General features: G+C 42.3%; 2 protein-coding genes across 3 annotated transcripts in view; both read right to left on the bottom strand.

Moving 5' to 3' along the window:
- The window catches only part of LOC143428194 (putative methylmalonate-semialdehyde/malonate-semialdehyde dehydrogenase [acylating], mitochondrial), a 67156-nt gene that overhangs the window by 13152 nt on the left and 29563 nt on the right, over positions 1 to 24441 (bottom strand). The window lies entirely within an intron of this gene.
- On the bottom strand, positions 10510 to 19865 carry Pcb (Pyruvate carboxylase). 2 transcript variants are annotated; one of them, XM_076902807.1, is made up of 13 exons: positions 19677 to 19865; positions 17447 to 17766; positions 17215 to 17365; positions 16522 to 16733; positions 15927 to 16129; positions 15604 to 15865; positions 15199 to 15517; positions 14040 to 14090; positions 12996 to 13463; positions 12530 to 12919; positions 11974 to 12409; positions 11510 to 11906; positions 10510 to 11296 (listed from the first exon to the last, which is right to left on the bottom strand). In XM_076902807.1, the coding sequence occupies exons 1-13, from the start codon at positions 19807 to 19809 to the stop codon at positions 11048 to 11050; spliced, it is 3591 nt and encodes a 1196-aa protein (XP_076758922.1). In that variant the 5' UTR covers positions 19810 to 19865; the 3' UTR covers positions 10510 to 11047. The 2 variants fall into 2 exon arrangements, with proteins under 2 accessions (XP_076758922.1, XP_076758932.1); XM_076902817.1 differs by lacking the exon at positions 14040 to 14090 and having other exon boundaries at positions 19677 to 19863.

Here is a 24441-nt window from a genome sequence, read left to right as displayed (position 1 = left end):
CCGTTTAAATGCCAATATTGATCGACGATCGAACATCGTCAATCAATTATTAATCGACTGTCTCGCGAAGGTTAACGAATGTTTTCATTCGCCAAACAAGCTGGAAGTATAAAACACAGAGTTCTGGTTTTATTCGTTTAAATGGATTAATTGGCTTCGTAAACAATAATGTTAAAGGGAATCGTAACGTCTCGAAAGTGAGCATTTAGAAAAAAGGCGCGTAGCCCGTGGTATGCGTTACAAAAGCATCGCGCGAAAAGCGAAACCGTGTAAAGCAGAACAGCCGGATAACGGACTGTTTATCGTAATAAAATCAAATCAGAGCAAAGAACGGCGCGCATTGTGGAGCGCGTAGCATCTCCGCAAGCTTGCAGCGAAAGGATTTTAAATTAATCGGCGCTGGTTGTTACCGTAATTCGTTCACTGCTACGGAAACAGAATTTTCGAGCTCACGCTTCGTAACGAGCCGTGCCGCGCGTCGTAGTGAACCGTGGCACCGGGCATTTTCTCGTTTTGCTGCACGCGCGCGAGTTTCCCATCGGAAAAGTCCGCCTCCGCGTTCCGACGCTGAAACCGTGGTCCACGGTTTCGCAACACCCAGCATTAAGAGTTATTACGTTCAACACAGCGCATATGCTGCTGAATTTCTTCTTTTTTTTTTTTTCTTACCAACGCCATACCAGTTTCAACGAAACCTTTTTTACCGCATTAAATTAAACTCTTCATTTTATAACAGGTTTATATAATATTTATCCTTCCGCTTGAATTCCGTTCGCACACGTTACTTCGTATCCGTCTGACTGTTAGGTCGAAAAATGAATGCGTGCTTTTATTTGCTCCAAACAACTGAAAAATTGAGGAAACGGCCGTAGCCACGTTAATCCGCGCCGTCTACCACAATTTCATAGGATTTCGCAGAATCCTCTGAAACAGAGGAAGCCACAAAGTTGCTCGTCTATTTTCTTTTCCCTGTCATTCTGCGAGAAAGTTTGAAAGATATTCGAAGTATTTGAGAGGAGCAAATTGTTGATTAAAACTTTGAGTACAGATCGCGTTGAAGTCTCTGTAGAGCACGATACGCAACAACAGTACGCGAATGAAATTTTTCAGTTATTCACCGTTCGCATGGCGTTCGTGCGGCACATGTGCGTATTGCGCAACAAGCAGAATTATCATACGTGGAAACGTAACTCGCGGATCGAAGGTATGCTCTCGTAAAGAAGGAAAAAGGCGGGAATGTCCAAGTCGCGATGCATATTTCATGGCTCGGCTCAGCCGCAGCGCGGTGAAAAATCGACGTGCACAGGAGAGTTCGCGACACGTTGTCGTTTCCAGAGGAATCGCGAAAGTTGATTAGGAGCCAATCGTATTTGTCGACGCCGTGAAAATCTGAATTTCAATTTGAATATTTTTACATAGCTCGCGAACGTTGCTCTGCAGTGCGTCGGATATTTACGCGAACGTAAAGTGGAATTTAAAAACCGCGCGTGCACACAGCGTATTATTCACGCAAGGACTTTAATTAAACTTTAATTACGAACGCGGTGACTGTCTACGGATTAAGTCGCCGGTTCGCTCCCATTCATCGAAAAGAACAACCAAGAGCCACAATACTTTCTAAAACGTCTTTAAAAACCGTTTTCATTTTACATCCGCGCGGCACGCTGGAATCGCGTTGATTCACGTGAAGTGGTTGCGAAGTTTTTCAAACTGGCTACGTGCGCGTAAGCGCGAAAAAAGGGCTTTCTGCATGCGAATAACAGTTTTGTAAAAGAAAAAAAAAAAACAGAAAAAAAGAGACGAGACGCGGGAGCGTTTATTATTTCGAAAGTCAACATAATACGGTATGTAAATTTGGTTCGACGGGAACAAAAGCCGCGTTGCTTTGCGTTGCAGGTACGCGCGCGGCTTGTTCCGTATTATACGCGATGTTACGTGCGACGATGTATCGGGGTGTTTTATTCTAGATAGCTATAACGCGTATTATTTGCATAAACGCGAACCGTATGCGCGGCGTGGAGCTCTAACGACGGAATTAAAGGATGAAAATGAGAATGGCGCGCGAGGGTCGCTTTACTCTTTTCCATTTCGTGAGAACCGGTGGCGGTACAAAGAAATCGTGCAGTTTCCCTAACAAAGAACGACGCGTTACGTACGCGAGCCTACATTTCTATATGCACACCTCGCTATTTTATACAAAGCGTGATGTCCGTTTTATGTAACGTCACTTTGTTGCCGTTGCTACATTGTACTCCGCAATCCGCAGTAAATTTCACGCTTTCACGGTGTCATATTGGCGTTGATAGATATGAAATATCCGTGTCGATTGTAACCTCGACAGCGGTGTTCTTTCCTTTTCCACAACGGAAGGTTGCGATACCCTGTACAACGGTTTCTTTATTCGCCAAGATGAAGCATATTAATAGGGATTCCCATTCATATTCAAACGCTGCGATATTCCATGTGAACACGAATTTCGTATAAAATTTATAGAAAACCATTTTGGGTGTACTTCTTCGTATTATTCATAGTCGTACAAATTGTATGGACATGTACGAAACAAACGGAAACGAGCGACGCACGTGTGTTCAAATTTCTATTTGTAACAACTCTGGTTCGTAGTAAAGTTCAGAATCTAGTAATGTTGTACGGTACACCGCGAAGACAATAACCCTGGTGTAATAACAAAACTTTTAACGATCCAATTTACGTGGTTCACCTCGGTTTTCCCTATGAACTTAAACTCCATTGAACTTTATCATTCAGTAATTTAGCTCGCTTCGTATATAATTTCTACGTGTGTCCTATGCGTGCGCCCTTGTCAAGCCGAAATGAGATACGCGAACGCAGCGGAATATTAGCGATATTGAAAAGTAATCTGAACATCTCTTATTACGGAAAATTTTTCTCTCGCTGTTCGTAGCTTTTCAGCAGGTTGCTAGCACTCGTGGGAATTTCCAATAATTAATTATGAATTTAATTGGTGCCAACCGGTTCCAGAACGGTGGGAATTGGGGTTCCCTGTAAACGTAATCAACTACACGCCCCTCGTTAAATTATCAACGCTCGTGGTAGATGAGTGTACTCCTGATAATGCGAAATAAACGGGCGCACGTCGAATTCCGCGCGGCTGCTGATATCGACGGACGGATACGCATCGTCGTAACAAAATGCAACATTACGTACGAATTTCTCGCGTCTGACGATCTCCACTGCACTTTCAGCCATTCTCGATAGTTTCAAGATCAACCTGAAAACATATACGAGCAAATTTCAATGACCACGAAAGCGTTGACCTGAATCGTCTCAAGAACGAGGGAATCCGTTTCGGTTACGCAATGGTAGACACGCGAATGCTAAGTACCTTCCATTTCGTGTCACTTCAAAGACGATTTTCACACCGTCGCCTTCTCCTCGTACGCAATCTGAAAGATCAGGACAAACGAGATCAAGGTGTCGGTATCAGAGAAACGACGCGGCGGCTGGCAGGGGAATTAGATAGAAGGTTAAAAACCAAGCGGATTTCCTTGACACGCGAAGAGTTGGAGACAACGAGAGGCATAGAGAGATAGACACGCGCGTACGTCGTTCTCGACTGCGTTTCGCTGAAATCGAGGCGAAACCGGCGCCGATGGTCCCGATTAATTCCGGGCCGAGGGCACCGCCGCATTCGATCGAGTTAAACTCGATGGGATTACGGAATTACAAGGTTAACCCGGAACCGAGTTCGACGTCGATAAGGTTAATGTAAGATCAGGGTGAGAGAGAGAGAGAGAGAGAGAGAGAGAGAGAGAGAGAGAGAGAGAGAGAGAGAGAGAGAGAGAGAGAGGGAGGAACGCCGTCAGCGGGCGAGGACGTCGCAGCGAACCCCATTCTAAGCGGATGGAGAACCGTTCACTGGTTTATCTTAATTTCGATTTACGTTGGACAGCTACGAAAAGTATCGTCGACTATCATTATGCGAAATACGTGGCTGAGAAGACTTTTCCACGTGAAAAATTGCTCGCTCTTAAAGCGCCAGGTATCCGCTTCGAATTCTTCTGCTCGCTGCCCCTTTTTTTTTCATTACTCGAAGTGGTTAAGCGGGAGAAGTTTCTCGAGAATGGATGGTTAATTGCTCGTAAATGATTAATCAAGGAGAATCGTTTTTAGAACGCGAATCTAGAGTCCGGATCGATATGAAACGAAGCGGAGGAAGTTGGCGCGGTGAATTTCTACGGCTCGGTGAACCGAGCTCTCGAGACTTCTGGTACGTGTTACGTTTACTGTTTACGCGATACTTCGATGGATATCGATCGATCGGTTCGCTGTAACGAAAATTAGCGGTTGCAGCCAGTGTTTTCGATATCCACGCGAATAGAAGTCGCAAATCCTCCTCTGGATTTCCTTGTTTTTCCATAGGATTCGCTTCGTCGGTCGCGATTAATTGATTCGAGCGAGCGCTGGCAGAATGAAAAGCGGCACGCGGGATCTTACGCTGGAATTCGATTGCACGCGCGATCTTTCATTGCGAGTGGCTCGTTGTTTATCACGGTGGGCGTATCATCTGGTTTTTTTCTACTCTGGTCGAAATTAAATCGTTCGGATGTATTCGCGGTCGTAGCGACGCTCGCGGCGCCGACAGCGTCGGTCTATCGGCTGAAACATTCCATTTTCTATCTACGTTTCTCGTAATAGATTCCTCGCGGTAGAATTACGCGATTATTTAGCCACTGACTCATTAATTTGGAATATATTTGTTTTCAATGGAATCCTCTGATAACAATGCTCGTCATTATTCGCATAAAAATGGAATAATTCTAGAATAGACTTTATCGTATCGCAGGGGGGTTTCTTGTTTTCTGTTTCACGCATGGAAATGGTAGAGGCTCGAATTTTCGATACTTCGATATTTCTCGTTCGAGTAAAGTAAACTTCAATGGAAATTGGATGATATTCATTCGACGAAGTGAAATTAAACAATCCACCTCCAATATTGTCGATGTTAAATATCTGTTTCTCTGGGAACTTGAAATTTTAATAAAATAGGGTATGGTAGAGGCGAATTAATTTGGCGAGCGATTCGATTGCCTTGAAATGAACGACGAAACGTATCGAGCTACTTTTCTAAATGCAAGACACTGTTCGATCAACGGATTGCCAATATCTTCGAGTGGAGTTCCAAGGATGCTCGAGAGGCATCTACGCGACATTGCACCCTCGAAACCGATCGACTTCGTGCCGAACTTGCTCGCCCCTTGAACGATTAGCGTTTCATAAACGGGCGAATTAAATCGCGGATCGAATCGCGAGCAATTAAGGCAGCATCCCCTCGTTATCTCGAAATGCACTGGCAGCTTTTAATTATATCATCGTCTGAATAATACCGCTTGGTAATTGCACGGTGAAACGCGGCGGACGAATGGATGGGCGACGCTTGGTTGACGCAATACTTGCATAATTGCATAAAACCGTGCGTAAATTGAACATCACTGTTTCAAACTCGCGTGCGTTGAACTTTGACGAGATTAGAGACGTAATCTAGGGTCATCTGGGAGTTATTTTAATAAATGGCATCAACGTTATTTTATAGCCTTCTAAAAATTAAAAATGCAACGATCCTTCGCTAACAACGATAGCTTTATCAATCGCGAACGCCTGGAGGACCACGAAGTGGCTCGTGGGAATTCGCAACCGAGCTTGCACAGTGTTTCACCGGATATTCTGTCGTAAAACTGACAAAAACTCCCTGAACGCAGTAACAATCTTAACCCATGCGAAACGAGAGGAAGAAAGGCGTTTAAGCAGCCTACAAATGGCACGACTTCTATCGGTCTGTGAAAGTTAGTCGAATATGCCTGCGATGGCCTGTGAAACTTTTTTGGATAGAGTCGCTTCCACGCGACGTATACCCTGTAGCTGGTGAAAAAAGGCAACGAACAGTAATGTATATAATTACCGTGGCTCGTAGAGTCGAGAGACGTCAGGCGAATATTAGATTTAACCCAACGATTGACCAATGTCTCGCTGCGAGCGACAAGCTGAAATTACAGTGTTTGCAAACGATGTGTCCGAGAGAGCGACGTCGACGTTTCGCGGTAACATCGATCGGTCAGCACACATCCATGCTCCAGACGACTTCGTTGCGAATAAAATATTTAATCGGCCGGTTCACGTTGCACACACACACACACGTGTGCACGTGCACGCAAACAGCGGCGTGACTTATGGAAAGGGTCAACAACCTCGATCGATTTTCATCACGAGCCATGGTTAATCGTTCAATCATTCGAACATTTACGAGACTCCTGTACGAAATGCCGTCGACATCATTTGCTCACCTGCAGGTACCATTTTATTTTAATTTCGTTTCTGTCTCAGTGAAACGAGCATGCACGCGACGAGTGCAATCGTGAATGCGTAAGAAGGATTTCATCGTACCTTTTAGTTATTAATGTTTGATCCGTTAATTTGCCACTTTTCCACGTGGCTTCGAAGAGATATGCCATTCAATATCTCCACCTCTCTCTCTCTTTTTATGTAATCTGCTCTGACTGCCTTTCCTCTATTTCATTTCACTTTGCGTTTAACGCACTCACTTTCCACCCATTTTTTCTTTCCTTTCATTCATTTCCTTGAGAACGCGGCGAGAGAAGTGATCACAGGGGTTGAAGAAAATTATAATCATCCACAATTTATGGTAACCTTATGATTTACCTATTTCCTTGCGTTTAAATGAGAAGATGGTACGAAAGGAACGTTTAACATGTCGCATCTTCTCTCGATGCGAGTGTTTAAAATTGAAATCCAATGACTGGAAACTCATTGCTTTCTCATCCAACGTCAATCGACTTCGCTTCTTGAACATTTTGCATAAACGTGGAATATAATATTGATTTATTCTGAGGATCAAAACATTTTCTTCCGTGATTCACGGCGATATCGACCAACTGAGTTAACGTAAAATTACATCTGCGTTATATCGAGTAAATAGATTAACACAGAACTATATTCGTATGCACGTAGTCACGGCAGCATGAGAATCCAGGGACACGCGGATACAGGATGATTACGAGCACGTTGCGAGATAAGACGGCGGCTGTTCGTGCTCGATTTTCACAATTTCGTTTTTCACGGTAAAACGAGATCGGAATGCAGTTAAGTGTACCACACACGTTGCAACGCGCAAGAGAAAGCGTCTTGCACTAGGACAATACGTAATTCTGTTTCCTGTAAGCAATGCCGGTCAGTTATGGTAATTAGAGTGAACGTTCTCCTGTAATCGATCATTTATTACATTAGGCTCGCGTAGACAGACTTTGATGAAGTCACGTTGAAGCTGATGTCGAAACTGTTTCAGCGAGACTTCTAATTGTAATAAAGTTCTATCACCAAACAGGTTTCAGGAAAGGTTAATATCGTCCGCTTTCTATTTGCAACAACTTTTCTTTAATAATACTTTCGTTTATCAGAACGAATGAGCTCTTTGAATCTCCTGCTGGACTCGTCTTGCTCAATCTACTGTCGCGCGTCAGAGCGATATGAAAAATTCTTGGTACTGGAGAGCATCAGTGAATTTCGACTAACGAATCGATTTAATTATGGAAAAATTATTTGCTTGTTTGATTCGAGAAGGGTACAGAATACCAATGAAGGAGTGAAATTTATAATAAATGAAAAAAAGTTGTACGAAAAATTTGAACGACAGCTTGTTCGATATGCGAATAATGCAATGGATATCGAGCGTGGATACGTGCACTTTGATTTCAGATATTTTCAGTTTGGCGGACCGCGACAATTCTCGCGGACGGCTCAGCGAATGGGAAAAATCGTTCGAATTCGTTTGAGCAGCGACGCGCGTAACAGTTCTCGCGGCTGAAACGGAAGAGAATCGGTGGTCGCAAATGTTGCGGAAGGCTGGACATTTTTTTTTCCCCCCCCTCTGCATTTTTCACGGCTCGATTTTATCGGGGCGAGCCTGGTTCCTCTGGATCCTCTAGCCGGCGTTTGACCAAAATATAAATAATGCATGGCCGTTGAAATTTTCGGGCGGAAATTCGACCGGCTGCATTCTTTTCCACGGTTCGACGACAATGAATAGAAAGCGACGAAAATGGCCACGTAATGCGACCAGATGCGTTACTTAACACCTTTCTAGCGCGCTGTGTTCAATTATTAAACGATTGTTCGATATCGACGGAAATCCAGATACAGTGCTAAATTCATTTTCCGTTCCAGCTGCAGGAAACTGCCACGTTTCGTAAGAAAATACTCGTCGTGGACAAGCTTTTAATTACTTCATAGTTCTTAACTTAGTGGAAGGTGCGGAAAGGAACAAGTCAGCTGTTTAATTGTAAAAGACTGTGTTGCATTTGCTGCCTTTAGTTCGTACAAATGCAATTACATTCGTTAACGTTTAATATCTACATAAATACACTGCGGACATTTTTAAATCGGCGATGGGACCGCGACGATCGCAACATTCGACGCATTGCGATCCCTTTCTCGTCATTCCTTACGCACCTACGCATACAGTATACACATGTAATATGTACAAATTAGTTTTGAATTCAGCCTGATCGAAATCAACTTTCCCTGTAATTGTGACACGTGAAACAAAACGATTATCGTTATCGTACATTTTTAACCCTTTGCTAGCTTCCATCGAACTCGCTCGATACGTTTACGGTCCTTGAAAAAAGGAGAACAAGCTGAATCAGAGAAGAGAATGTAGATCACGCTCCCTGAACGACTTAAAAGTAATTATTGTGCACTAAAAAAAAAAAATTCTAAAAGATACGTATACAAAGTTTCCATCACGAGAATAAAAAATATTTGTATAAAATTATTTAAATTACCAATCAAGCTATACTCAATTATGCTAGTCAATTCGTGAAAAACATCCTGCAATTTATATTCCTTTTCGCGGATATTGCGAATTGTTTCGAATAAATTAAATTACCATACACATAGACACGTAACAAATCGTCCACCTCGTTCGAAGTGAAATAAAACATTTCTTAACAATAGCCTCTACTGTGAGCGTAACGATCTTCTCGCGACTGGTAGCAAAGGATTAAATGATCTGCTACGAATCGAAACTTATAAATCCTTCTTTGCACGCGAACCTGCCGCAGTTTCTTCCACGCAAAGACTACTATCTTACAACGAACACGAATCACGAGCTAATATACAAAGTACAAACATCAATATCATTCGCCCTGTTTCACGTTCACAATCGAAGGTTCTAGCGTTCTGCTGGTTTACAGTTTAAGATGATCGATCGTTGTTTTCCGATCAAACGAGCATTCGAATCGCTGTGTGCACACATTTTAAAAGGATTCCAAGTCTATCGTACGACTTTCGTTAAAGAACAGAAGGGTATCGACGCAGCTTCGAAACGTCCTTCGTTACAGCCAGTTACTTCAACGCTCGTGTGATCACTGGTTTCTTTAAATTTAGAGGAAGCGTTTCCCAAACCACCTTGACTCACAAATGAATCGCTTTCTACGATCATTAGTCCCAGTTAGATCGTGAAGACCTTGGATAAGTCGTAAATTTTCTAAAGTATCTACAGTTTGGAAAATGCTGGTACAATCCCATTGGCTCGTGGAGCTCACGGGTGGTTGGAAGTCATGGGTCCATTTCGAAAAGAACTTTTATATTCCTTTCCTATGGTTTCTCCATGCAGAGAATTAATAATAAAAATTGGCGAGTTTTGTAAATTGTTGGAAAAATGGCATGTCCTAAGAGGAACTAGAAGTATATCGTTATTCTATAAAAAACATTTCAATATAGTAATTAACAGTACATTGAAAGTGTTTTTATAGAACGTTCATTTTACGAACATAGTTATCTTTTCCAGTGACTTTCAAAATTCGACCCCTCGACCACACTCTGTCTCTCACTATTATTCAAAGGAAAGATTCTCGTAGATATCACAATGTGCTGATTTAAACAAAATAGCAACTCTATATGTACAGTGTAGAATGAATGTTTGCAAGCCAATGGGGGTTTAAAGAAGATTTTGTGCAATTCGAACGTCTTACTAGGAATCTTTCTATCATCCAAGAGTGTCGCTTTTAAACTTTTAACTTTCGATGCCAACCTTTCACTCGTTGAAACTGCCTTTAGGCCTTTTAACGTTTCGCGTATTATTTCTTTGTCTTTTCACTTAATATCGAGTATGAATATTTCCGGCAGCATAGTTCGCTTTTCGTTGCGTGGTAGTATGGTTGCTTTTGTAACGATCGCATAAAATATTGACGGACGACGTTCGTAATTTACGAGTTCGCGCAACGTTAAGTTATTAAAATACTAGGAAATGATCGAGGCGAGGATATGAGCTCGACGAAATGATCGCACAGGGTGTTTGGCAATTGCTGGAAGAAAATTTAAGAAGCGATACTGCAGGCCAAAATAAAATGAGAACGAATGATTCCAATTTCACCAGATTCCATTTTGGACCGACGAGTCAATCCTTAAATGTTCTGTCAGCAGTTACTGAACATCCTGTACGCATTGTACGGAACAGAAAGAAAGTATTGGCGACGTTTAACGATAAAGATACAACTGAACGTCCATTGCTTTCTTTCTCTGATTAAATGTACTTGAGTGAACGTGCATTCTTCTTTGTCGTCGAACAAAAAGTGCACCTTCGTCTAATTAACTAGCATTTCGTTTTCTTTCCATTACTGTTCGGAGTAGAAGTGGAAAAATTTCTTATCAAAATGATTTTCTTCGCGTCTTCGCAATGTTAAAGCTTCGTTATCGTTCAGCTAATATCGTCGACGAATATAAGGACTCTACACGCTTTATCAGGGAGGGTATATCCATGTATCTGATATTTGAAAAACGAGGACGAAATATATGAAACGGTGTCTCGAATTCCCGACGATCAATTGGTGGTAGAAAACACGCGTATATTATAAAAACGTAGACACGGCTAATTGTTACCTACGTCCCAGGCGATGGCGGCGATTAATCGAACAAAATGCACTCCTGCTCGAGAAACGTACAGAGTAACACGATTTCGGAGACATTTCGGTCTCGTCGAGTTAAAACAGTTCTATTCGAAGGTCAGGACTAGATCGTCTCCTTCTAATCTCATTCCCTGAGTGACGTCCAGCGTTTTGATCTTCCCTGCTTTCGGCGCCTGGACCACCATCTCCATTTTCATAGCCGACAACACGATCAACGGCGCCCCTTTTTCCACCGTGTCGCCTACTTTCACCCTGATGTCGATCACGGTACCAGGCATCGGTGCTCCTATTTGGTTCTTGTCGCCCTTGGCAGCCTTGGGGTGCACGTGAAGCTCCTGATCGAAAAGAACACGGTTCGTTACAAATTTTGTATGTCTCTATCAAGAATTTTCGTATTAAATAGCTTAACAATAATTCAACTGTTATCGTGCAATGGCAAAGATCATAAGAATATCTCAAAACATGAGTAACAAATGTGATGCGACACACGAACTAAAGTTCATTAATAGACAGATAATATTTTTATTATTATGGTCTCGAAAGTTTACCTTAGTCGCGTCTTTGTCCTTAATGAACACGGATCTGAGCTGTCCGTTCATTTCGAAGAACACTTCGCGCTCCCCGTTCTTCGTGAGATCTTCAGCGACGGCCAGAGTCTTGATCGCCAACGTTTTGCCCCTTTCGATCGTCACGTCGAACTCCTCGCCAACTTTCGGTCCCGTTAAGAAAATTCTCGTGTTCAACTTGTCGACTGGTCCGTACTGCTCCCTGAAGTTCAAGTAGTCGTTGGTGACTTGCGGGTAGAGCGCGGCTGACATGATGTCCTTGTTCGTCACGTGAGGATGAGATTCTTGTAACTGAGATTTCAACCCGTCGAAGTCCAACGGGGGTAGACTCGCGCCTGGCCTTCCTTTTACGCGTGGCATGTCTTTCAGTACCTTCGACCTACGAAAGAATTGCGGTATTAAATATAAATCGTACGTTTAAATCGAAATTATAATTGCGAGGTTACCTGAGAGGTTCAGGGAATCCTCCGTGAGGCTCGCCAATAGCACCCTGCAGGAATTCCACGACAGACTTGGGGAAAGACAACTCCTCGGCCTTGTTCAGGACATCGTCAGCAGAGAGTTTATTCTGAACCATGAACTGTGCCAGGTCACCAACGACTTTCGAACTTGGAGTGACTTTAATGATGTCACCTAGGAGCAGGTTAGCCTGTCTGTACGCTTTCTTCACGTCTTCGAAGAATTCTCCTAAGCCCAGAGAGAAAGCTTGGAATTGTAAGTTGGTGTATTGTCCACCTGGGATTTCGTTCAAGTAGACGTCTGCGTTTCCAGACTTCATGGTGCTGGTGCACTCGAAGGGAGCGTACAGGGTTCTGGTCTGTTCCCAGTAGGCGGAGTACTCTGAGATGTCGTTGAGTTCGAGCTTGGTATCGAGCTGGGTTCCTGCAATTTTTCAACCGTTTTCATCCTCGCGATTCGAAACTGGTTAATATTTCTTATCGATAACGTGAGTCGATCGAACGGGAGGCTCGAACGAGTCACACGAGCGAAACGGAAGCTCACCGATAAGAGAAGCGACGACAGCACCCATGGAAGGTTGACTCGTCATCCCGGACATGCTGTCAACCGCGACGTCGACAACATCCGCGCCGCTTTGCGCGCAGGCCAGCATCGAAGCCACCCCAGCACCCGCTGTGTCGTGCGTGTGAACATGAATGGGAACGTCTGGGTGCTTTTGTCTGATCGCGTCGATCAGCATGCGAGCTGCTTGCGGCTTCAGAAGGCCTGCCATGTCCTTGATCGACAGCACGTGAGTGCCAGCCTTCACCAACTCGTCCGCCAAGTTCGTGTAATACTTCAGATCGTACTTCTTCTTATTTGGATCGCTCACGTCGCCCGTGTACGAGATCGCGGCTTCGACGATACCTCCCGCTTTTCCAGCTGCGTCCATACCTGGAAAAATTGACGATAACGTTTAGTCTTCACTTCCACGCCCTCGTAACGTTACTACTTAACGATTATCACGTACCAAGAATAAGATTTGGCAAGTAGTTGAGCGAATCGAACACCCTGAATATATCCATTCCAGTTTGTACAGCCAGCTCGCAGAATTTGAAGACAACATTGTCTGGATAGTTGGTGTAGCCGACAGCATTGGCGCCCCTGAGAAGCATCTGGAAGGGGATGTTTGGTATCGCCTTCCTCATGTCCTCCAAACGTTCCCACGGGCATTCGTGGAGGAACCTGAGGGCGACGTCGAACGTGGCACCACCCCAATTCTCCAGTGCGTAAAGATTGCTGAATTTATGGGCGACAAAAGGCGAGATCAGCAGTAGATCGTGCGATCTGACGCGAGTCGCTAGGAGGGACTGATGAGCGTCGCGGAAAGTGGTGTCCATCAGAAGCAACCCCTTGTGCTGCCTTACGGCCTTGGCAAAGGCCTCAGGACCCTTCTCCTTGTAAATCTGACGGAAGCCTTTCGGTGGATCGACTATACCTGGAATGTTCGATGAGAAATGTTGAAGATTGGATGAAAATGGTGAGCAGTTTTCGTGAACAGTAGTTAGTAAGTTTGTACATGCAACACTTGATAGGAGCGTTAGAACTTAGGTGGTTAGTTTGAAGTGTACACTGACGTTCAGGGGTTTAGAGTGTCTGATTTTTGGAAATTTGGGTCTTTTTGTACGTGTATGATTGTTTCGATAGAAATACCGTAACTCTGAAATGGTTCGAGCTGTTGAACATCAATGTATATTCCGAAGAGAAATGATTTGTTTCATTTTAAGGTTTATCGTTGCAAAGTGCAGAGAGAAGAAATTTTGCGATTTCTATTTTGGACAGAATTTTGTCCCGTGGCCCAATGAAAACCCTTCCAATTTTACAAACCAAATGCCATTGCCAATTGTACGAACGTTCCGATTGTAAATCACGCATCTGTAATTTTGCTAGGCGAAAGTCGAAATAATCGCATCCATTTTATCGAGTCCGTTTTAAATCGAAACCTGGCGTCCCTTAATTACTTAAAACAAAGAGGAAATAAGAACGTGACGAAAAATACATATATATGTCGTACCTGGTGTGTCTGCATCATCGTTCGGTTCTGCTGCTGCAAGCCTAGCAAAGTCTAAAAAAATTGCCAAACGAAAAGATAAAAGCATGCCATAAACGATTAGGCGTAATTACGGAAGGTCATTAATATCTAAAAATAAATCAAAAGTAAAGACGGTTATTGAACGTATGAGAGATCGATAATAGTTACGAAGAACGGGACAGGGTTTTAAATTTATCACAATTATAATTAATTGACACACATAAAGAGGTTTTAAGTCACAAATACGTCTGTCATACCTGTTATACCATACAGAAATAGAAACACCATGCCAAGATAGTATGATACAACATTAAAGATTTTGTTTGTCCAGGTGTATGTCAGTAAAGTGTATTCGTGTTTCCCAATTTTCAGAATCGTCATTAAATATAATGTGTAACATAAATTCTCTAGTAGTGTGAGCCCCTTACAAGTGTTTTTTAACCCAACGTAAAAGCGAGGTAAACTATTTAACTATCAACATTAAGCCCAGAGGGGTGTCTACCATAATGCTTCTCAGCAGTGCGATAAAAATGATAAAAATCATAAAAATATAATTTACACTTACTATATACTGCACACAGAAATGTAGATACGATAACGCGGTTAAAATAATACCATAAATTCTATAATATAATGTGCACAGAAAACTTAAAAACAAAAAATCAACAGAGCTAGAATCTTAAAAAAAAGTGACGAAAAAGCATAATATACCGAACACGATCAAAGTGCCTCAAGCGATTTCTTCTTGCACCATAAGAAGATTCTATGTGAACGGTGAAGAAATTTTACTATACAAACGTACTCAATTATCAATATAAAAAATTGGTATTTGACCGATTTTTGGAGAGCGTAAATAATCGAAACCACTTCTATTAATTTGAATACGATTAATTATCGTTCCATGGCCTCGATATTATGCACCTATCAATAGACACCCTTTAACCACAAAGAAAAAAAAAGTAAAGTCTGACCCCCTCGATTTGCTGTCCCTCATATCAAAAGCAGTTCTCCGGATGTGTGCTTCGTATATTTAAATCGTGCTCGGTGACAAGATTAAAAGGGTGATTCGACTCTAACGTCGTAGACACACGTAGTCACGTGGACATTTGTTTGATCGTTAATCAGAACTGCGATACCGTACCTAAAGCGATTTGTGGAATGTGAGGCTTTATCTCGGCTGGCTTTAAGGAAGTGGCCAACGGAGTGCTCGGTCCGTTCACCAGCACTGAGCCAAGGTAATTCAGTAACTTCTGCGCGCGGTTCTGGCTCGGTTGGAACTGGAACAGCTGCGGGTTCTCGTCGATAAAGTAGGTGTCCACGTTACCATTGAGGAACTTCTGGTTCTCCAGGACGTTCAGGAGGAACGGGATGTTCGTTTTCACCCCGCGAACACGGAACTCGCGGAGCGCGCGGTTCATTTTCGCGCAAGACGATTGTAAATCGCCTGCATGAGCTATCACCTGAGCACAGAACCAAGCATAATTCATTATTTGATCCAAGGGGAGGAGGATACTTCAGAACACTTCTAAGTAGTAGAAATTTTTACCTTCACGAGCAGCGAATCGTAGTACGGCGAAATAATCGCGCCAGCGAACGCAGAAGCCCCGTCCAACCGGATGCCCATACCTTCTCCAGACCGGAACACTTCGATTCTTCCGCTGTCCGGCTGGAAGTTCTTCGCAGGATCCTCCGTCGTGACGCGACATTGTATGGCAAACCCTTGAGGGACTATCTTTTCCTGCGTCATCCCCAGCTCAGGCAACGTGATACCCTCCGCGATACGAATTTGAGACTGCACCAGATCGATTCTGAAAGAGCAATCGCACGTTACAACCGTGTTATCATTGGAAAACCAGCTAAAGTACGTACCCAGTAATCTCCTCTGTAACCGTGTGCTCGACTTGCAGCCTGGCGTTCACTTCGATGAAGTAGAAATTTCCAGACTCGTCGGCCAGAAATTCTACTGTACCAGCGTTCGAGTAGCCGACATGTTTCGCCAGCCTTACAGCGTGTTCTGTCATCTTGTCTCGGACTTTTTGGTCCAATCGTGGCGCAGGAGCGATCTCGACTACCTGCAATTTTTAGTACGATGTTAACGAGCATGTTGAAAAACGAGGAGTTCTCGATTACATCGTTCGATGATTCTGTTTGGATCGTATGGAAGGACGCACTCGGCAGGCGAGTTGCTCTAGATTTTTTTAATCATCGCCGTTCCTTTTTTTTCTTATTCCGTACTCTCGCAACACTGCCCTCGTTTTCTGTATAATGTATGGGCATGATAGTTGTGTAAACGTTCGATGAATTATTAAGGCGAAGGAGTAAAAGTATGGTCATGCTTATCGATTCCTTATGAAATCAAACACCTCATATTCGATAGTTTTCAGAAAATTGTTAAGGGAAATGATCGATAGTTTTTCATGAACGATCGAGTAACGCGAATGCTTAAATCCCTGTATTCATTGACCTTTTGGTGACGGCGTTGCACGGAACAATCGCGTTCGTAAAGATGAACGACATTGCCAGCTTTGTCGCCCAACAATTGGACCTCGATGTGCCTCGGCCTCTCAATGAATTTCTCAATGAACATCGCGCCGTTCCCAAACGCGGCTGCCGCCTCGGAAGAGGCACGGTCGAACATCTCTCTGACCTCCTCCATTTGTCTCACCACTCTCATTCCTGCGGATAAGAAGTCAGAAATTGAATTCGCGAACATTTCCATCGAAAGGGATCCTCGCGATTCTTTGAAATAAAACGAATCCACTTGGCATTCGTAACGAGTCACCAGGAATGACTCATTCCGAATAACATTACGAGCATCGATCCTCTTTTTAGGTGACATCCACATATCCGTCGTGAATGTCATTTGTTATATTCTTATCAGCTTGGCGCATTCGTATCGAGAAACGAGAATTATCGTTTTGCTGCGCGATAATTCGTGTGCATACGATAAATATCGATTACAAAACTAACTATTGCACTTTTAATACAAGTACGTTGAAATATCTTTATATCGCTAAAGTACTTCGATCTATACGAAGAGCTTGCTAGAAATAGCACGATGCGAATGCATCAATCGTCTTTCGTAACGAAAACGAAGCGTTTCGAAGGTAATAAGTAACAGACGGTAGATATAGGTAATCCATATTTAAAGGTTCACCTCTTCCGCCTCCTCCGTAGGCCGCTTTGAAAATCACCGGAAGTCCGTGCTTCACGCAAAACGCCATCGCTTCGTCGGACGTGGTCACTGGTCCATCTGTCCCCGGAACAATCGGCACTTTCGCCTCTATCGCAGCTTGTCTCGCAGCTACCTAATCATTTGTCATTTACGATCAATTATTCGTTACGTTTCGCATACGATTCGAGGGATCGATTCGAGCGGGAAATTCTACCTTGTCGCCCATCTGTTGGACAACTTTTGGGCTAGGACCGATGAATCGTATTCCAGCGTTGATCACTGCCTCCGCGAAGTCCGATCTCTCGGACAGGAAGCCGTAACCGGGATGAATCGCGTCGACGTTGTTCTCCTGCGCGACTCTGATGATCTCAGGGATGTTCAGGTAAGCCTGGACTGGTGGTAACCCCCTGCCAACCACGTAGCCTTCGTCAGCCTTTTGCCTGTGCATCTGCATCTTGTCCTGTTCCGAGTAAATGGCCACGGAACGGATACCCAATTCTGTACACGCTCGGAACACGCGGATGGCAATCTCTCCTGTGAAAACGCGTAATTCGCGTCTTGTAATGTCTGTTCAGTTTGATCGTCGCGTTTCAAGTTAAGAAGATCGTTCAAAACGCTTTCCAACCGGATACTTCGAAAATAATTATATTAAACGTGCGACATTTTGTGTGTTTGGCTACATGTTCTCTTTTTTTGAATTGAAAAACACGTGAGACCAGTCATGGAACTGCGTTTAACAATTTGTAGGTGCTTAAGGAAATTGTTGCAATTAGGTAGAGTGCTCGCTCGACTGGTTCATCCTAAATCACAAGAACGCTGCAGTTTTCGTCCGTGGATTTACCATCTGGCCTTGTTCCATAAAACAACAGCATGATCGATCTAGATAGCTCGTTATCAGATGTTCGTTAAAGCTGTACGGAACATATGAGCGCGAACGTACTTTATCATTCTGAACCATTCTGTTTATATTAATTTGTAGATTACGGAGTTACATTTGACGCGCGTACTCGTGTGAATTTTTTAAGGGTTTCTAGAAATCAAAAACGGAACAGTAATTAGCGTTGCCGCGTTAGCTTCCAATTAGTTCTCGCGTACTCAGAGTCGTTCTTTACAAATCCAATTTCATCGTTTCTGCTTTTCGTTTTATTTCACCCCAACGAATCCTTTCTTTCATCGCGTCTCGTTTATTGTCCTACGCTCTCTGCGCGAGATTTTTCATCGATTCTAAATGCGAATACGTAAACTAGGACGCAGCGTACAATGAATATTGCAATACCATCGTAACAATCGTCGTTTCATTAGTACAACGGTCCTAGTCATTGCTGAGCTGATCTGATCTTATTTAAAATTTTGAAAAATAATAAAACGACAAAGAGCCAATCAGCTGACAATGAGTTTTTACAACGATTCCGTTGTGTTGCATAATTACTTCCATTTCGTTGAACCCTGAGAACGTTAAAGCTGCCAGAGAAGTCTAATGAGCATCGTTATCGAAGGCAGACACAATAACGCATAACAATGTGTCGTCGCGTGTTATCTTCCGTCTCGATTCGATTCGACGTTCGAATAACGCTTAGTTTCACGATTTGCTGGTTCGGGGTTCCGCTGCCAAAGGTCGCGAGCTGAATAACCATGTTTTTCGCCTGGCGAACGCGCGCGGATCAATGTCGCCTATTATCGTGACGCGCGACTTTTTTCATTTTTTAATGCATTATTTATTTTATAACATATAGTAAACACCACGTGTATTCAGAATTCGATAAACGTGAGTTGGAAAATAGATTGTCGCTACGATACACGTAAATTGTATTAGTCAATTAGCATTTACTCGAATAACTTGGATCGTTTATTTAGATACTATAAAGGAAAAGAGTAATATCAATTAGTGATCTCTCGTAGGACGTAATTAGTAATCCTTGATTCGTGTTTTGTGGGTAATTGTGAAATCTTTAACTGGTTCATCATTAGTGGGTCAGTTACGACTCGAGCTAAAGATAGACACGCGAATGACTTGAATTCGATGTGACAAGAATTGTACGACAAATATTCGAACAGTAGCGCACGAGATTTTAAATCGCAGACGATCGAACGATGTCGTGTAATTAAAGGCAATAAAAAAGGCAATTGCCGCTTGGAAAATGTTAAGTGCTCCGTGTGCTTTTTATGTAAATTTATCGATTCGATTTTGTGCAAACATTTACTATTCTCGTAGTAGTAATCGTTATTTCTCTGAACTTTGAACTTGCGACGCTAATCTTTGGATCCGTTCCGATCTAAGTGTACGTTTGAAGTTTGCGATTATCGTGACCAGTCGCTAGAAAACAAATTGCGAAACTGCATGGCGAGCGCGTATCGCGGATCCGCGAATTTCGAACGAGTGAACTGTATTATTTTCAGTGAAGCAATCGAGGATGATAGGATACCCTGAAACGATTGAAACTCACCTCGATTGGCGACGAGCACGCTTCTGATCGGTTTGTACTGAACATCGGTACCGAAGCATCTTCTCGCAACTTTGTACACTTGCAGCACACTCCTGTGCCTGACCAACGCGACTTTAGCTCGTGTGGAATGCATTTTTGCCGATCTAGGGTCACAACAAACACTTTCACCAGACTATCAGTTCACGTAGCCGGAAAACTTTCGTTGGTAACTCGAGCAGCGCTTCTTTGAAGACGAAACGAAGATTAGAACACTAGACAACGTCACTGTCACACTGTGTAGTCTCTTCTATTCGTAATGGAAATATCTTCTTTAGCCTTTCGTCGTTTTCTTCTTCTCGCGCTTCTTCAGTTCTTCACTTTTCTTCTTTCTGAGGAACAACGGTCTCGTTTCCGTCGCTGGACGAATCTCGATTTATCGTTCGGTTTCGATCGAGTGGCTGAGGCTGCACCTCGTTCCTTATCGACAGTCCAGCGTGAAGTGATTGCCAGGTTCCTGAAACAGAGGTTTTTAAAGTTGACGCGTGGTCGAAGGAACCCTTAGCGTGGCGGATGGAGGAATTCAAAATAGTGGTTGCGCTACGTCATTTCGCGATACCGTGTATCGATGGGATTGTTAAATATTTTACTCTAGATTGTTCTTAGCGGTTAGAACACCTGGACGATGTTTGGTTCGAGCGTAAAAATATTAGATAGCGGGCAGATACGATCCATATCTTTATCAGATCCAAGCAAGGTATTAATGGCACATATACACCCGTAACTATCGTTTTGTATTATTTATTACCGATCATAAATAATGATTTTCTGAAATGTAAACACATCTCATAAAAAGCCTGGAATATAGCGTACAACGATTACATAGAAAGCTTATTGTAGCCGTTATCATCGTTTTTCAAGATTTTATCAGACGTATCCTCCGTTCGACCAAATCAGAGCGAGTTATTAACGAACATATGTGTCCACAACCACCAATTTTGATCAGAGGAATTATCAGATAAATTCGCGACGCACAAAGTGATACGTACATACCTTTGTGCTTATTTAAATGAATTTAAGTGTCTATAAACGCTTGTTACGAATACGAGAAACCTCTAGATGTTAAAAAAAAAACCGTGCACTTCGTGAAGACAAAAGTGTCAGGAATCGGGATTGATTTGAAACGAACGTCAGAGGAGAACCGTCGATTGCCCGTCGTAGAAACATTTCGAATCGAAAACCATAACTTCGATTCGTAAACGAAACGCGGGAACGAAAGCCACCATACACACACGATTCGAGGCGACTTGTCTCCTCGTCCTTCGCTAGTGCACTTTGAATCCGCGAACGTACGATACACACGCGACTGTTAGAAGTAAATAAAGACTGGTTAAAGTCTCCTCGTGGAATACATTGCCTCGGTTATTCGTAGGCGTCGCGTCGCGGGGCTAACGACACCCATTGAAGAAATTGAGGCTCGACGAACTTATTCACCCCCGTTTGCACGCTAATGAAATCTCCCTCGAATCTGCCCAAAGATGCGTCAACAGCGCAGGTTCGTAATATTTCTCTAGTATCTCCGTTGATCGAACGTGGAGATTTTAGCGAAATGTTTGAATTTGGATTTATCGTTTCACTCTGAGCACGCATAATGCCACTTTTTTGTTGTCTACAGAGCAACTTGATGCATATAAACTCGAACGATCATTTGCTATTAATAATTGCTTTTATTAACTTTCAATATCGCATTCATTTGAATTTTTTACATCCACGCATATATACGTATACTGAATATTGTTGTTTCTACGTTTCTCCGGTAAAACTAAAAGAGCCCACGTATCAGGAAGCCGATTTTCTAAGTTCAAGTCGTTTGTTATTCATTGTGAAACGTCTGGTACTCGAATTCCAGTAACGCACGACGATTGCGTAATTCATTGTGTAATCTTTTACGACACGACCTTGTCTGGATTTTCTCGAGCGACAACCAGTTTCCTGATGCAGATTTCGAATACCTAGAGACAGTCACGCGCTCGGATCTTTGACACCTTGGCATCGCCGGTGTGTTCCACTTGTATGCAACGACGGTGACCACTTTTACTCGATCTTCGCAACCTCGACTATCGGTTTGGATATCGTACGCACGTATATTTTACCTATAATTTCTATTTACAACGATGCAAATTTACGTGAAATTGTATGGCTTAATTGTAAGTGAACAACATTTTCATTCGCAACATTGTGTCTCGACGTTGTGGAAGATTGTTGGAAAAATAGAAGGAAAATCTATTCGCAGACGCATGCGAAACAATGATACATGTCGATGCATGTAATTTTGTGATGCATACTGTGGAATTCGTAGAACTGATCAGTATGTTGCGTATGGAAACGTTAGTTTCACTAAACGTCTAGCTTTTTGGTTCGAGCAGTCTCTGTAGTCGTAGTTTGAGTACCTTACGTGCGTCGAAAGGAAAAAAGAATCGTCAGTGCGTTATATAAATTGTTGCGACTTTTTTCGTCCACGTGACGATAGATGGAGGTATTTAGAGAGTTATTGAAAGTTTGTGGGGCGATAAGAGGGTGAAAAAAGGGGGTTGTAGCGTTCGATGGTCAGATCGGTGCCATTTAATAGCGGCAATGGGCTACGTGGCATTTCATTTTGACATCGTATGTTTTCTAAATCGCTTTTCTCTTACGTAAACAGTAGACTATGAACTTCAGGCGAAATAATCGTTTGCAACTGTATTGCGCATGCATAATTGCTGAATTGCCGTGTATAAATGCATCCAGTGCGTAATAACAAAGAATTTCTAATACTTTTTTCTGATGAACAATAAATTTGAAAATAAACTCGTTTCTCATCGAAGTTTGATCAATTTATACAATCTTTATTGACGTGATACATTTAATAATAAGAAGTTTAACTGCACGAGAATGTGACACTGATGAAAAATATCAAAGAGTAACTGTAATAAATTTACGATCGAGTAGGAATGTCTTATCTCTGAATCATGTAATAATTCTCACGCTCACATGAATTATATATTCGAATATTCTAAAATAGAGTCTGAAGCATCTGCCAAGATTGAACGGAGTTATACATAGAATCGCGTTATAACATTGTAACTCTCAAAGTAATTCCACACGGTTTGACAAAAATTGTTTAGTAAAAAACTGAATCTGCGAAGCAAACTTCCTACTCGGTTATACTCTTAATACCACTTAATACCACTTTGGATCGTGTGGAAGCTGTTCAAAAATCGCGTACAATACCGAATGCCAATTTCCAAGAATCCGTACATCGTTTCGTGGAAGGAAGGCACGCAATGCCAAGATTTATGTTATACATCAAGCGTGGAATATGCGTGGCTTAACCAAATCTCAAACCACAATGCAGAACTTCTTTGGCCTCCGTACGAAACCACGAACGTACATTCAAAATAAGCTACTTACATAATAACGATAGTCGCGATCGAAACATTGTTGCAAACAATTATAGTCTATTATCGTTTGCCCTTGTTTCATATGGCCAATTTCTGCGTTCAATTTTCAACTACATCTAGTATAGCAAGTGATAATATAATAAAATTGTGTTTCCCTTGGATGGAATAAAAAGTAGTATGTTTATTACTGTACTGCGACTATCAATGAAACGATTAAGAATAGAATTTCTTATAAGCTACGTGTTTGCATATAAGTGGCGAGCAACTGCACTACTGAGATAGTAATTAATTATCTGTAGAAAATTGTGTACCAAACAGACGATAATTCCTGTCTCTCTGCCACTGCTTATAATTGCTAAACGAGTTAATAATAACTCGACGACAAGTTAACGCGTATACACTCGTAATTAATTTCAGTTGGGACTATACATCAGCCTGATAGTTCGTAATTATTTACGAGCCAGAAAATCGTGCAAAAACGTCACCATTCATTTGACAATGAATCCGCAACAATGACATGAATCCATAACAACAAATATACATACGTGTTATTGTAAGAACTTAAGGTACGCTTTTATTATCGTCTAAGACACGTCTGGTATAGTTATGGTATAATTACACGACGTGCGCGCGATGTGTCACTCCGTTTGTTTCATTTCTCCTTTCACGTGCCATGTCTATTAGTTTCTCGTGGCTATTAATCGTTTACTTTTACAATGGACACGTTATACGCATACCTGCGCCTTGTGCGATACAGAATTTCACGTACAGTGGCTTTTCTGAATATTTTAATAACGTTGAGATAATCGCTGCGTTGTTGGATTATTCGTTGCTCCAATCTGGCCTGTAAACCCGAAAGCGAGTAATCCAATGAAACAGATTTCATTCTTTTCTCCATTACGTTTAAATGTGGGGAGAAAATAATATTACTGTACAAAGTGAGCCATTTAAACGTGTCGTTAGCTGGCCTTGGACGTAATAATGTGCTGGGTATATTAAATTAATGCGTGTCAAGGAACCGGTTCGACATAATCCATATCGTAGACTCCTCTCGTCGAATCCGTTGCCAATTCCAAATTTCGTCCTGTTATTCGTGCAATCTCGTCAATCGAAGCATCTCACTGTTTATTCTCCAAAGAATTTCCCAAAAGATAATACGAAATAGTTATGCAGAGGATAGTACGACTGCTTTTCTGATTAATTATGGTAATTTATAGAGAAATGAAATGGTATACGTTTAAATCGCTGGTAAACTGAAAGTTATCTGGAAATATTCATTGCCACGATGACTACGTACAACCTTCAGTCATGCATTTATTGGTCAATGACCATTCAATAAATCGTCAATT

The sequence above is a fragment of the Xylocopa sonorina genome, chromosome 1 (assembly GCF_050948175.1).
Source record: "Xylocopa sonorina isolate GNS202 chromosome 1, iyXylSono1_principal, whole genome shotgun sequence".
In the NCBI taxonomy this organism is placed as follows: domain Eukaryota; kingdom Metazoa; phylum Arthropoda; class Insecta; order Hymenoptera; family Apidae; genus Xylocopa; species Xylocopa sonorina.
The sequence above is the reverse complement of the archived record's forward strand: the minus strand, read 5'-3'. Positions and strand labels throughout refer to the sequence as shown.

Bases quoted from the DNA above. Each gene is read 5' to 3' on its own strand.
- Pcb (XM_076902807.1), bottom strand. From the start codon at position 19,809: ATGCATTCCACACGAGCTAAAGTCGCGTTGGTCAGGCACAGGAGTGTG. The intron at 16,130-16,521 runs GTCAATGAATAC...TAAAAATTGCAG, and splicing joins TGCAACGCCGTCACCAAAAG to GTAGTCGAGATCGCTCCTGC. The intron at 13,464-14,039 runs GTACGACATATA...CGAACATTCCAG, and splicing joins CGATGATGCAGACACACCAG to GTATAGTCGATCCACCGAAA.